Below are 15,387 nucleotides of genomic sequence, written 5' to 3'. Positions count from 1 at the left end.
CTGAATACATATGAAGGGGAAGAGAAAGAGACTTGACTGTTAGCAGTGCCATTTACACAGGATTCAGTAAATAAGCATGTCTCAACTTTAAAAGAAGGCTGAAAGCTGATTGGAATTGCTTATCTTTTCACCTAATTCATTATGAGTATTAAGTTTTAAGAATCCCAGATATACTTCTTGATTTTAAATTCATTAAAGATAATTTTTGTTTAATATAGACATTCTGTACAAAGAAGAAAAAGTCTGGACTATTAATATAAATTGATTTAGAGTAAGTGTTCGTACATCTTACATGTTGTTTCTCATTTCCTAAATTATATCCATTTGGTGATGCCACACTTGATGTTCTGAGCAACCCATGGGCAGAACTTGATTAACCTTTCCTTACATAAGCTTCAGAAAAATTGATAATATTTTAATCTTCAGCTTCAGTTATCATGCTGGCAGAGTATCTGCTAATGTACTTAAATCACTAAAATTTGAATTTACAGAACTTACTGTGTATAGATGTAATCCAAGTGAAGTGAAGGAATGCATGCTTATAACAGCGAAAAACATTTTATCGATTACTAGGGTTATTTCATTTGTAAATTTTAACTTAATTCTTAGCATAGACAATACATTCAAAATGACAAAACAGTCATATTCCCATTTCTAGCTTCTAACTGCTTTTTATGCAAATAAGAACCAAGATAAAAACATACTTTGTCTTTGCAAATTAGAACCTTGCCATACACACTGTTGCATACCTTCTTTTTTTAAATTACTTTTTTCTTTAGTGAAAGGTTAAATTTTTATTTGGAATTCTGCAAAGAAAACTTCCCTTACATATCGGCATCATTTTAAGAATGCTTTAAGTATTATGGTAAACATAAAAATGTTTATTTGATCCAGAATGATAATGTTGACTATTTTCTCTTTTGAAACTTTCGCTATTTGACTTCTGTGATAATTTTCTTTTTGTACCTTTCTGGTTGCTTAGCTCCTATCTTTAACATATCCATCAAATATTGATGTTCTTTTTTGAACATTTTTATTATATATACTATATATGTGTTTCCTGGGAGATTTCATCTATACTCTTGGTTTCTTAGATGTCCTGACCTTTGCTTCCACCTCTACTTTGATGACTTCTAAATATTTATCTTTGTTGCTTGAGTGTGAAACATGAATCTTACTCCAGTGGAGGGATCCATTTGGTTAGGTCCACAGACCTTTTAACGGAACATGAACAAAAACCATATTCCTCAGCTCTTCACTGTTATTACCTGCTAGTAAGAGAAAAAATGTCCACACCTTCTTTATCCTATTTCCTATTTCAAGTGAATAGTATAAACATATTCCTTTTAGTCAGCAACATGGTTTCTCAGAATTCTCTCCTCTTTTTGACCTGCCACTGCTGGTCTTTAAGTCTTTCTCTTGTACCTAGTATGGTGTTGCACAATTAAAAGTGCCTAATTAAAACTTTTTGGTATTATAAAGAGAAGTAAGACTACAGTTGAAATGTTTATTTGCATGAGATTTATTATAAAAGCATCAACATTTATCTGATCTTGAGGTGAGAAAGGCTTTGCTGGAATAAAAGCAAAGGCGGAAATTTTGAAGAAGGTTGTTTTAAAAATGTAAAATCAATCTTTTATATGCCAAACATTCTATAAATGAAATTAGACAACTCATAATTCTACAGTGTAATACAGTACATGCTGTCATGGAAGCACTGTTTATTTAAAGTATATTTGAAACATAGAAGAATCAATTAGTTCTGCTGTTGAGGATTAGGGAAAGTTTCACAAAATAAAGGCACTCTGTATTTTGTAGAGATTTATTTATGGGGCACAGTTCTCTGGATTAATATGGGGAGCATTTTGTCAATGTTGTTGTCTGTCTTGTCTTTTCAAAATCCTCGAAAAAAATTAACTGTTTGCTAGACAATATATATATATATAGTATATAAAATTCAGAAGTCTGTCTACTTAAGTCCAAATATGAAAAGACATTAGATATATCTTACTGTGAGGCAAATAAATGTATGTAGATAGGTAGGTATAACTTTTTTTTTTCCAGAATTGTATTATATCAGTGAAAGTAGCTTCCAGATGTACTAGGGAAACTAAAAAACATGTGTAATGTGCCTATATGAGGAGCAGAATTTCATTGCTAAAAAAGAAAGAAAATGTTGGAAATTCTTATTTGCACAGAATAATTACAAGAGTATTTTAAGCTATGCTTGTAATTGCAAATCCCCACCCAAAATCAGAAACAAAACAAATCAACAACCAAATTAGGATGAGTTAAAAACTGTTGCAACTTCGGGCCTCCCTGGTGGCGCAGCGGTTGAGCGCTGGGTTGCGAAGCTGCTCGCAGCCTCTGCAGCGCCAGTTCGATCCCCGGCTGCTCCCCGGCCACTGGAGGAGGGTCCCACATGGCGCGCAGACCTCTCCTGCCGCCCGCTGCTCCCCTCAGCAGTGTACTTCGGTCCTTCTGCCTGCTCTGCTCCCCGCTCTGGCTCTGGTGAATTCTCTCCCTCTCCCATGCTTCTGACTGTACCCAGTGCTTGTATGTATGTATGTATCAATCAATCAATAAATCTTTAAAAAAAAAAAACTGTTGCAACTTACACTATTCATTTCTATACTTTTGAATGAGATTGAATTATATACCAATAAAGAATAATGCCTATAGTAGAATAAAAAAAGTCACAGAACAGTGTGACCCTATTTTAAAGAATTATATATATATGTTCATATATATAAGTTTGTAAAATGTTTCTGGAGGTATGCATATTGTATTTTTGTGGTCCCCATTTGTACTGTTTCTTTTTTTATAATGATTGCACACTACTTTTGTAATTTGGCCAGATTGGTATCAATGTAAAAATAATACAAAGGATAAATTCAAGATTAAGCAAATAAAAGTATCTTCCTGTTTTCTTAACAGGTGATAAGCCTTCAGTTTGCCCATATATCAGGAGTGGATTCATTTTTGTTTTGTTTGCTTTTGAAAGTATGTTTGAGAGAACTCTCCACATCTGGGAAGAAGGCGTTTACCTTCTGTTCTTTAAGATTGGGTGATTGTTTACTAATTAGTATCAGGTTCAGGTAGGCATAGTTTCTGAGAGCTGAGGTAAAGTCTAATACATATTTGTTAGGGTTGGAGTGTTTCTGTTGCACAAAATAAACGTTGAATTTAATAGGGAATCTAGTACTAAAACTGGGAGAGTATTATTGGTAGGTATGCCATTCTGGGGCCAAACCACTTAGGAAATTTAGAGAATCATGATACTGTGAAAATAAGTAGGAAATATTAGGTGTAAAAATCCAACCAGTCAGGTTTTTATAATAGAACTAAAGAGACATTGAAGATAATTTTAGTGAGAATTATTTTTAGTTTTATAGTTAGTTATTTAACTTTAAAAATTAACTCTTTAGTAAATATTAAGTGCCTACTATGTATGGGTCAGGAAATAGTGATAGTTTTTTTTATACATCAGAACTAAGCAGACAGCATTTCTACTTTCAGGTTTTATATTCAATCAAGTAAGGCAGGCATATCTAAGTACATCATAGTTTCTTAGAAGATAAGGACTATGGAAAAGGAAAGTGTAGATCAGGGAGAGATGAGTTAAGAATGCTGGAGGTAGCACTTGGAATTTGCAGTATGAAATCGAATGATCAGGTTAGGACTCATTGGAAGGTGACTTGAGCAAAGACTTGAGAATAGAGTGTTTTAGGCAGAGGAAACACAAGCAAAAAGATCCTGAAGTGAAACTGCCTAACTTATTCAAGGAACAACGTGATGGTTGCAGCGGGCAGGTTATACAGAACCTTGTAGGATACTGTAAGGACTTTGATATTTACTCTAAATCGGAAGCTCTTGGAGGATTTTGAGCAGAAGAGTGAATTGATATGTTTTAACAGGCTCATTTTGACAACTTTGTGGAGAATTTACTATAGAAATAAAGAGTAAGGAATCCAGTCAGGAGGGCTGCTGCAGTAGTCAGCCTGGAGGACATGATTTGATAAATGTACCACGTGGTGGAAGTGGTCAGATTGTGACTATTAGCGGTCTTCTTAAAATTGAAAGTGGAATTCTGGGCCTCCCCAGTGGCGTAGCAGTTTGAGTGCAGTGCTAGGAACTTGTCTGCAGCCTCTGCAGCGTGGGTTTGATTCCCGGCCAGCTAGGGAGATACCCACATGGTGCGGCGGACTTCTCCTGTCGTGCCCACTGCTCCCCTCAGCAGTATATTTCAGTAGATCTGCCTGTTCTGCTCCCTGCTCTGTCTCTGGTGAATTCTCTCACCCTCCTTTGCCTCTGGCCTGTACCCCAGTTCTTGTAGAAATAAATAAAAAATCTTAAAAAAAGTCTTAAAGGAAAATGAAGTTAAGAAAAAGAGGTGTCCATGGTTTTTTCAACAGGATGAAATTGCCATTAACTACAACTATTGGGTTAAGGGATTTGATGAGGGAGGTAGGCAGAGATATCAGAGATTTGGTGTTAGAGATTTTAAGTTTCAGATAACTTACAGACTTCCAGATGGAGTTGTGAAGGTAGAATAGGCAATTTTGACAGTTAAGAAACATTTTGAAAGTTACCAAAAGGTACTAGGCCCTGATTTATTTTGAAAGGCTGCTTATATTTGAAATTATTTTTTCATTTAACAAGTATTTACTGAGTTCTTCTATTTGATACTTAGGTGATTGGGCGCTATTTTTAAAATTGGGTTGTCTTAAGGAATTCTTTATATATTTTAGATACAAATATTTTGTTGGCTACGTATATTACACATATCTTCTCCCACCCAGTTTGAAAATTACTTTTCATTCTCTTTATGGCATCTTTGAACAGTTTTAGTTTAAATAAAATCCAGTTTATCAATCTCTTTTTGATGATTATTTCTGTATCTTATAAATATTTCTCTTTTATTGAGGTAACATTGGTTTTTAACATTATATAAATTTCAGGTATATAGCAAGAAATATTTTCTTTTTCAAGGTCATGAAAATATGCCTGTATTTTCTTCTTAAAGTGTGTCCATTATCTATTGAAGATTAAATTTGTGTATGATCTAAGCTAGGATCCAGGGTTCATTGTTCATATTATAGTCAATTAATCCAATACTATTTATTGAAAAGATCATATTTTACCCATTGAATATAAGTTGTCTTGTTGTGAAGTACTATATGTAATATACATGAATCTGTTTCTCAACTCTGTTCTTTGCTATTAATCTATTTAGCTATCCTTATACTAACCACATATCTTAATTGTTATAGCAGGTTAAGTTCAAGAGTGTCCTAGCTGTTGTAGGCCCTTTGCATTTCCATATAAAGTTTAGAATCAGCTTATGAATTTCTGCACAAACATGCTTGGAAACTGATTGAGACAGCATGGAATCTTTAGTTTAACGTTGGGAAAATGATATCTTCATATTGTTGAGCCCTTCTGGTCAATAAAAATGGCATATCCCTCCGTTGAGTTTAATTTTTTTTAACTCTGTGGCATTGTAGTGGTATTTGAATCTCTTGTTAGATTTGTTCTTAACTATTCAATTTTTGGCGTGCTGTCATTTTTTAAATTTAATTTTCTAGTTTGTTGGAAATATAAAGCTAGTTGATTTTTATATGTTGAACTTGCATCCAATTACCTTATTGATTCTAACAGTTTTTTTATAGATTCTCTTGAGTTTTCTCTCCACTTAGTCATATCATCTGTGAATGAAAATTTTGTTTCTCCTTTTCTAATCTTTATTCCTTTATAACTTTTTCTACTTTATTTCTATTTTTTTCTTTATACTGTGTTGATTTTGTTGAATAGATGTGGTGTTCATTGATATATTTGTCTTTTATATATTCCTGAAATCAAGGAGAAAAAGTCCAGTATCTCATCATTAAAATGATGTTGGCTGCATTTTTTTTTTGTAATTTGGATTTATTAGATTAAGGGTGTTCCTTTTAACTTTTGAAAGTTTTTGTTATGAGTAATTGTAGAATTTTATTAATTTTCTTTATTGAGATGATTATATGGAATTTATTTTGGTACTTTGGAGAGTTACATTGGTTAATTTTCAAAAATAAAATTAGCTTGTGTTCCTTCGGTAAACACCAGTGGTATAATATGCATGTTTTTAATACAGTGTGGATTTGATTTGCTAAAATTTTGACTAAGATTTTTTTGTTCTTGGTCATGAGAATTTTTGACCTATAAATTTCCTTTTTAATTATTTCCCTGTCAGGTCTTAGTATCAGAGTTTTGGTGGCCACACAAAAAATTGAGAATTCTCCTTTTTTACCTCTTCCCTCCTTTTTTCTCAAATATGATTCATTTGAGTTCATCTGTCATTTCCTTCATTGTACTACTTTGGGTTTGATTGTTTTTTCCTAGCTATTGCAGGAATCTTGTATCATTAATTTTTCAGCTTTTCTCAAACATGCTGCATGTGTATTTTAAAGTTATAACTTGGCCTGTTAGCACAGCATGGTTACATCTCACAAATTTTGATGTTGAATTTTCATTATCATTCAATTAAAAATATTTTCAATTTCCATTGTGGTTTATTGACAAGTAGGTTATTAGTTTTTTGTTACTGATTTCTAGATTAATTCTATTGTTCTCAGAAACAAGTTTCATATAATTTAAATTATTTGTTTTTTTTTTATTTGCTGTGGTCCAATATATGCTCTAGTTTAATCTATGTTATATGAGTACTTGAGAAGAATATGCTATTGTTTATACTATTCTATATATACTAATTAGATTTTTGTTTCCTTGTTGGGTCAACTACTGGGAGAAGTATATTAAAATCTCTTCAGTTATGGATTATTCTGTTTCTCCTTTTGGTACTGTTAATTTCTGCTTATAGACTTTGAGGCTGTGTTATGAAATGTATATAAATTTGTGATTGTTACATATTCCATAGAATTGATCCTGTAATCACAATAAAATATCAAGTATCTGAAATAGTACTTTGAATCAACTATCTGGTATAAACATAGTGATATTACCATACTTTTGATTAGTGTTTGGTGTATCTTTTCCTGCCTTTTTAAAAAATATATCTGTCCCCTTACATTTAAAGTGGATCTGTTATAAGCAAAATATTGTTGTGTGTTTTTTAAGATCCAGTCTAGTAATACTTAATGGAATGATGGTTCTGTGTACATCTAATGTAGAATGTGAAAAAGTAGGGTTTTAGGCTGTTAATCTTAATACTTTTTTTTGTCCCTTTCTTGCCTTATTTTGAATTACCAAGCATTATTATTTTTTTCCTCTACTAGTTTTTTAGTATACATTTTTTGTACGGGTATGTCTGTATGCATTTTAAAGTCATTGTCGGAGATTATATGTGCAGCTTTTATTAGATTCCAGTCTAAATTTGTGTGTTTGATACTTAACTAGAAAATACAAGAACCTTATGACAACTGAACATTTATCCTCTATCTTTTGGATTAGTCTAGTCATATATTTTTTACTTGTACATAGAAGTCATTGTTTCTGTTATTTCAGTTGTCAATATTATATTTATCCAAATACCTTCACATTCTGTTCAGTTCTATACTTCCTTTTGTCATCATTTTCTTTGCATTTCTTTTAGTCTGATATTTCTTTCACTTGTAACAAGAAAGCTTTTGTTCATTGTGTTTATTTCATCTTCATGCTTGAATATTTTTCTTTGTGTAGGAATCTAGGTTGGTTTGTTGATTTTTACTTATTTTTTTAAAAATCTTAGCACTTTTTAAAAATTTTTTTTTAATAACAATGATTTTTTTTTTTAAGATTTATTTATTTATACATGCACTGGGTATAGTCAGAAGCAGGGGAGGGTGAGAGAATTCACCAGAGCCAGAGCAGGGAGCAGAACAGGCAGACTGACGAGGTACACTACTGAGGGGAGCAGCGGGCGGCAGGAGAGGTCTGTGGGCCATGTGGGACCCCCCACCCAGCGGCCAGGGTTCGAACTGGCGCTGCAGAGGCTACAGGCAGCTTCATAGCCCAGCGCTCAACTGCTGCGCCACTGGGGAGACGCAGCACTTTATTTTTTTTAAAGATTTATTTTATTTATACAAGAACCAGGGTACAGGCCAAATGCGCGGGAGGGTGAGAGGATTCACCAGAGACAGAGCCGGGAACAGAACAGGCAGACTGACGAAATGCACTGCTGAGGGGAGCAGCGGGCAAAACAGGAGACGTCTGCTGCGCCATGTGGGTTGCTCTGAGGCTGGCTGGGATCGAACTGGCACTGCAGATGCTGTGGACCGCTTCACAGCACTGCAACACTCAACTGCCTGCACCACCAGAGAGGCCCCCATAGCACTTTAAAGATGTTGTTTTATTGTCTTCTGTTCCCATTATTTCTGATAAAAAATTGGTTCTTAGTCTTAGTGCTGTTACCTGGACGGTAATGTATCTTACTTTCCCCTAGTTGCTTTTTAAGATTTTTCTCTTTGATTTTGGTGTTTAGGACTTTGATTCTGATGTGTCTAGGTATGTTTTGTTTTTGTATCCTGCTGAGGTTCATAGAACATCATACATTTGCTAGAGACTCATGTCTTTTATTAATTTTGAAATTCTTCAATCCAGTATTCTTGAAATATTGTTTATTGCTTCATTTTCTCTTCAAGTTTTATAACTCCAGAACATGTATATTTAGACCTTTTCTCCATGTTTACATGTCTTTACATCTTTAAAAAATATTTTCTGTTCTTTCTCTTATATCTCATGGTGTGTCATGTTTTGTCTCTTCACCAGTCCTCTGTTTTGGAGTTTCTGAACTATGAGTTCTTAAATCCAGTGGTTAGGGCCTCCCTTGGTGGTGCAGCGGTTGAGTGCTGGGTTGCAAGGCTGCCTGCAGCCTCTGCAGCGCCAGTTTGATCCCCGGCCACCGGCAAGGGTCCCTAAATAAAAAAAAAAAAAAAAGAAAAAAAAAGATCAGCTTAAATCCAGTGGTTGTATTGTCCAGTTCTGGAGTTTTCACTTAAAACTCTTCTAAGCATTCTAGCACTTTGTTGGAAATCTCCATCCATTCATTTTTACCTCCTTGAATATATCAGTGACAGTTGTTTTAAAATCTCTTAGTAATTCCAAAATATGAATAGTCTATGTGTTTTTATTTTCTATTTTCTGTTATTTCTTGGTGGTCCATTTGTTCTTTTTTTTAAATTGATATAAAATTCATGTTACATAAAATTCACCATTTTTATCAGTTAAAATACATAATTCATTGGTTTTTAGTATATCTAGTGTTGTACAACTAGTACCACTATATAATTCCAAAACATTTTTATCATCCCCCAAAGAAACTTTGTTCCCATTGACAGTCAATCTTAATTCCCCTCCCTGCCTATCTCCTGGAAATATCTACTTGATGTCTCTCTGGAATCACCTATTTTGGCCATTTCATATAAATAGAATTATTATACCATTTGTGGTCTTTTGAGTCTGACTTCTTTCATTTTAACATAGTATTTTCGTGTTTATCCACTTTGTGGTATTTATCAATACTGAAGTCTTTTCATGACATAATAATATTCTTTTATGTGGTTACATATGCCACATTTTGTTTATTCGTGTATCATCTGATTGACATTTGGATTTTTTCTACTTTTTTGGCTATTGTGAATAATGATACTGTAAACTTTCATGTACTTTTTTTATAGTAATGTTTTTGTGTAAATACATCTTTAATTCTTTTGGGTCTAAACAGGAGTGGAATTGCTAGGTGATATTATAAATCTATGTTTAAATTTTGAGGAGCTATCAAATTGTTTTTCACAACAGCCTTATCCTTTTCTGCTTCCTTCACTGCCTTGTCTATACTTGTTCTTCTCTCTTTTTTTTAATTGTTATAGTCGTGGTAATAGGTATTAACCACTTATTTTTGTTTTTTAGAATGCCTTGTAATTCTTAATTGAAATGTCAGACATGGATGAACTATTATATAGGCTTTACTTGGTATTATTTTTCTTCCAAGATAGTTAAGTGGTAGGCTAACTACTCTGAGATGACTGAGCCTACTGAGGATTGATTTATAAGACTTGTTTGGATTGCTCTATTTCCATTTTGACCTTAGTCTAAGGAGGAGAGACTGTGCTGAAGTCTCAGCATCTCAGCACAAAGCTTAGTTGTTTATGAAGGGCTCTACAACTTTGTGGGGCATGTCCTTCAATCTTTGTCTCCGTAGCATTGGGCAGAAACAAATCTCTGCTTAAGATATTTAGCCTCTTAATTCTTATTTCCTTTAATGTCCTCTTTGTGGTTCTTTCTTCCTCTCTGTTCTGTAGTTTTTAGCTCTGTGGTAGCCAGAAACTTCTCTCTTATCCTCAGTCCAGTAGGACTGCAGCTTTCTAGACTTGGGCTCTGTTTCCCTGTTACACAGCAAAGTCAAGGAAAAAGCCAAGGTAATTGTAGAGCTGATCTTCAATGCTTTCCTTATTTCAAGTGTTGTAACCCCTCCTGTTCTTCTCTGTGTATGTTGCTTTTTGATGCCTTCAATTTTTTTTTTTACATTGTCTAGATTTTGTAACTTCTTATTAGCAGGTGGGTTAATTTGATACAAGTTACTCTCTTTTATTATGGGAACTGCAGATACTGATCTTTTATGAATTGAATCACAAGAAAATGAATAATTGATTCCTACTGAATGAAAACATGAATTTCCAAGAGAAATTTTGATAAGATTAGAGGATTATTTTTTTCAAACAGAAAAGGGTCATAGTGAGTCATGTTGAAGAGTAGGAAAAACTAAAAGTAAGATGTGGCAAAGTTGATGTTCGGTAATTTTTTTTTAAAACTTAAGTGTTCAAAAAATAAGCAGTGAAGTGTTTAAAAAATAAAGAGTTTGAGGTGAGAATTGATGAAAGACATCTAATAAAGAATAATTACTGTCTGAATTTAGTAGTGAAGAAATTGAGTATCTGAATTTTAAGTGGGTGCTATTACAGTAGCACTTTGTAATTTTTGTAAATGTTACTAAGTATTAAGTGGTTGGAGATGTTAGTGTTTCATGTGATGACTAAAGAACAGTGTATGTTTTTTTGCGTACCAGAGAGTATTGTTCACAAAATCAGGAAAGATACACACAGTAACTAACTGGCTATCTAAATTATGGGAGGAAGAGAATGAGGTTATAGGAATAGACATAAATGTTTACAATCAAGAGAAGTAGAGAAAGAAGGCAGAAATAGAACTCTATAGAATAATACTTCCCAACCCTCCTCTAGGCTTAAAAATGGGAGATTGGAAAGAAACTAAATATTTGCTTTCTCCACCCAAATATAAGGGAGCCAGGTGTTGCAGACCACCTTGTATCTGTGTTTTTCCTTTCGCCCTTTTGTGAACTCTCAAGGTTATTCAGTGATTTTCTTCACACTTTCATTAGGAAATTTGCCAAAGGCATCCTTTTGAGGCAGCTGTCTCTGTACCCTTGGAGGCCATCAGTAATGTTTCCAGAGTAGTCGGCACAAAAATGTTGGACTGAACTGTCTTCATGTTTTAAAACACTGCCCCTGCCAAAACAATTCCCTCCCAGCCCCCAACAGTATGAAATACTGAGAACACTTTTCTCCCTTTGGATAGTATAAAATATAGAACATTTGAGGCCTTCTGGTCCATTTATAGTTTTTGCTATCATGTCTTTTCAGGTAAAATCCATCAATATATCAATAATAAAGGGAGACTTAATTTTTTTGAGACTTAATTTTTTAAGTGTAATTTAAATAACAATAAACACATTAGAAATCTTTATATATAATGAATGAGATTTTTTTTTTTTTGGTATAAAACATTAAAAGTTTAATTTTACTACTGAGATTTTGTAAAGTGGCTTTAATTGTTTTCTTTTAGTCCAGGGTGGTCAGATGATGCATGTTTATGCTGGTGATCTTATGAAGTTTTGCGTGTATATTAAATATGATGCATTAGAATAAATTGAACTGTTTTGTGTTTTTTTTCTATCCAATTTAATAATATAGTTAACTGTTGTATCATATGCATCTTTAATATGTTAGCCTGTTTCCTTACTAAACTGTCTTCTTTCAGCCACCCACACAGAATATGCCTATGGGTCCTGGAGCGATGAATCAGAGTGGCCCTCCCCCACCTCCACGCTCTCACAACATGCCTTCAGATGGAATGGTAGGTGGGGGTCCTCCTGCACCACACATGCAGAACCAGATGAACGGCCAGATGCCTGGTAAGTTTTTCTCCTCTAAGACATTAACACCAGAGTTGCTTAGCAACTGAAACGACATGGGGGCTCAAGGGATACTAGATTGTTGATGACAAAACTGCTTTGAATGCCCTCGAGTACAAGCTCTCTTAGAGTTTGTTAGCTACAGAGCTACGTGACCTGTATTCAGTGTTTATCAGGCTGCCCTTGGGCTTTGATGTAGCTGACATACAGCATTCCTCTGATGAACAGAACTGGCTAAATTTAGTCTGTCTGAAACTATGCAATACAGCTGGCTTTAGAAGCTTTTTGGAAAAAAAGGCATTGTACCATGACTTAAGAATTAAAATCTATTTATAATAAGGTATTATAATGTTTCCCTGAGTTTTGTATTTACTTAAAAATTTATTGATCTTAGAAACTAGATTGCTCAGGAAAAGAAATAAAACAGTCCCTGAAGGACCTCCCTGGTGTGTAAGGGGTTAAGTCTCAGCACTATGGAGCTATCAGTAGCCACTGCAGTGCAGGTTCGATCCCTGACCAGGGAGCTAACCCATATGGCGCAGCAGACCTCTCCTATCTTGCCTGCTGCTCCCCTCAGCAGTGTATTTCAGTCAGTCTGCTTCTTTTGCTCCTCACTCTGTCTCTAGTGAATCCTCTCACCCCCCTAAAACCTCTGACCTACACTCCAGCTGTTGTGGAATGTAAATAAATAATTCTTTAAATAAAAAAGGTCCCTGAATTGCTATCTTTAATATTTCCTCATTCATACTATTGAAACGAAGCAATAGTATGCGAGACTATTATTCAGTTTATAGCATAATAGAAACATGTTTATAAACATAAGTATGTTTATAGCATAATATAATCATGGAAGTTGATATATAAAGCAAAGTTAAAAATTGAAAAGTAATCCGCTTTCTTGTATAATGAGCATAATGAGCAGTTCCTTTTCACTTATTTTAAAGTTTAGTCCCTTAAAATACCAATAACTTTCAGCTCATTGAGTGCTAATTTAGTTAGCTTTTGCACTTTTGAATTTTGAATTTGAAAAATACATTTAAATTATTTTGTTTTTGCAACAACTGCAGTCACCTGTACCCACTTTTGCTGGGGCTTTTAAATTTATATGACAGTACTTTTACTTTCTAAAGGCAGATGTTATTTTCAGAAACAAAAAGAAACATAAACAAAAAGAAAATATACAAATAATAGTGAAAGTAAATTAAAATGACAAAGCAATTTATTTCTAAAATTATTAATGAGTACCCTTAGGGTGGTATGTGTAGGGACTGTGGGTTAGAAAATGTAATTGGAGGATATGTAGAGTAAAAGAGGCCAGGTAGCATGGGTTATATAGAAGGATAATGGTGTTTGGATGGTTTATCTCCTATTTCCTGCTAAGATTTTGCCATTATAGATGGCTCACATTCTGCATGGAGAAGGGATAAAGACATAAATAGTTGCCAGCTTATAGTTAGGGGGACTCTTCATGCTGAATTTACATTTAGTTCATCAGAACACATTGTTTTTAGAACAGGAAGGGTAGTGTTAATATAGGTTAGCAAGTAGGAGTTTTATAACTTTTCGTGGTGGTACCTTTAATTCCGATTTTATTTTCTCCGTATAACATTGAAGCCTGAGACAGAAGAAGCAGTTGAGCAGTGATACAATTATTAACATGACATTTTAGTTTCTGTGTGTGATCATTTGGAGTAGTTCTATTTTTTACAAGCCAGAGATTTTCAACCAGTTTTGATCTAAATGGTCAGAATACTGTATAATTTCCAAAACAATTTATAGTTAAAAGAGAAATTGAAAGTAGGAAAAATTGGAAGTCTAGTCACTTGTATTTTCTTTATTTACTGTGTTCCATATAGCATTTAGCCAACCTTTTTGTACACATAAATTTCTATCTAGGCTCTTAATTTCCTATTTTAGTTTTGTTTTAGTTATTTTATAATCTAAGTTGCAGAGCTCCTTATATGCTATTAGTTTCAGATTCCTTTTTAAAGTATAACCGATTTTTTTAAAAAAGCCTAATAGTTCATGTGCATGTTCCCAAAATCAAAAGGTACCGAAACAAATAGCCCTTACCTCTTTCAGCACTGGTCCAGAGTGTCACTAGTGTATATTTTCCTACAAAACATAATTGTTTGCACACACACACATTCTTTTTCTTTTCATTCATTTTTTCAAAAATACATAATCAGTAGCATATTTTTTCCCTTTGAAAGATGGATCTTGGAGACAGTTTATGTAGAAAAATAAATTTTTGAGACCACTTAGTAAGGTAAAGAACTACTTCATTCTTTTTGGTGACCTGCACTGCACTCTTTTTTTTAAATGGATATTTCTAATTTACTTGAACAATTCTCAAAGAGAAATAAGTTATTTTAAAGTCTTTTGGTATTGAAAGTTATGCTCCTATGAATGTACCTGTATGTTTTTATAAACAAACACAAATTTTTATCCATACATAGGTACACACAAGCTTGTATATTTTAGGACAAACACATAAAACTAAAATTGCTGGGTTAAAGGTATATGTATTCTAAAATAGTTACTGCCAAATTGCTCGACATACAGCTCTCGGTTTTGTGGTATATTTTAGAAAGCTCTTCTACTTCCAAGATTGTTTTAGAAATCCTCCCTTTTGGAGTTCATTTTTATGGTTTCTTTCCTTTACTTTCTTCTCTTTTAGTGTTTAGTTTTACTTACTGGAATTAGTTTTGATGGAAAGAATGAGGTAGGGATATTACTTATTTTTTTCCAGATTGCTGCTCTCATCACTACACCATTTATTGAATTTCTTTCTTTTGCCCAATGGTAATTAATACCACCACTATTATCATTTACTAAATTATGCACCTGGGTCTATTTATAGGGTCTACTCTTAATTCTAGTTCCACCAATCTGCTAATTCATTTCTTTGCTTGTGCTGTATACTTTTAATTATTCTAGCTTTATATGTTTTGCTCTTTAATAAAGCTAGTCTTCCTCATTATTCTTTTCAGAATGTTTCTGGCTTTTGAAAAGCATCAATTTCTTAATCTGTAAAAGGAATAACATCCACTTCACAGTATTTGCTCTTTATCATGTAAAACATTTACTTTGCTATATGTAAATATTCAGGTTATTGTTTGGTAGTACGGTAATGCAAAAAAAAATGAAAAGCTTTGCAAAGTAGTTTCATGTAGATCATCACTTTTAACTTTCATACT

The 15,387-nt window shown here is 33.6% G+C and overlaps 1 protein-coding gene across 4 annotated transcripts in view; it reads left to right on the top strand.

The window, feature by feature from the left end:
* Positions 1–15,387, top strand: part of SS18 (SS18 subunit of BAF chromatin remodeling complex) — a gene marked incomplete at both ends in the record, with an annotated part of 62,877 nt that overhangs the window by 19,398 nt on the left and 28,092 nt on the right. For all 4 annotated transcript variants that reach the window (XM_084252308.1, XM_084252307.1, XM_084252306.1 and 1 more), the window contains one exon: positions 12,034–12,187. In XM_084252308.1, coding sequence (XP_084108434.1) covers positions 12,034–12,187 — 154 coding nt within the window. The remainder of the gene's footprint in view (positions 1–12,033; positions 12,188–15,387) is intronic.

The sequence above is a fragment of the Talpa europaea genome (assembly GCF_964194135.1).
Source record: "Talpa europaea genome assembly, chromosome: 13".
NCBI classification, from domain to species: Eukaryota; Metazoa; Chordata; class Mammalia; order Eulipotyphla; family Talpidae; genus Talpa; species Talpa europaea.
The sequence above is the reverse complement of the archived record's forward strand: the minus strand, read 5'-3'. Positions and strand labels throughout refer to the sequence as shown.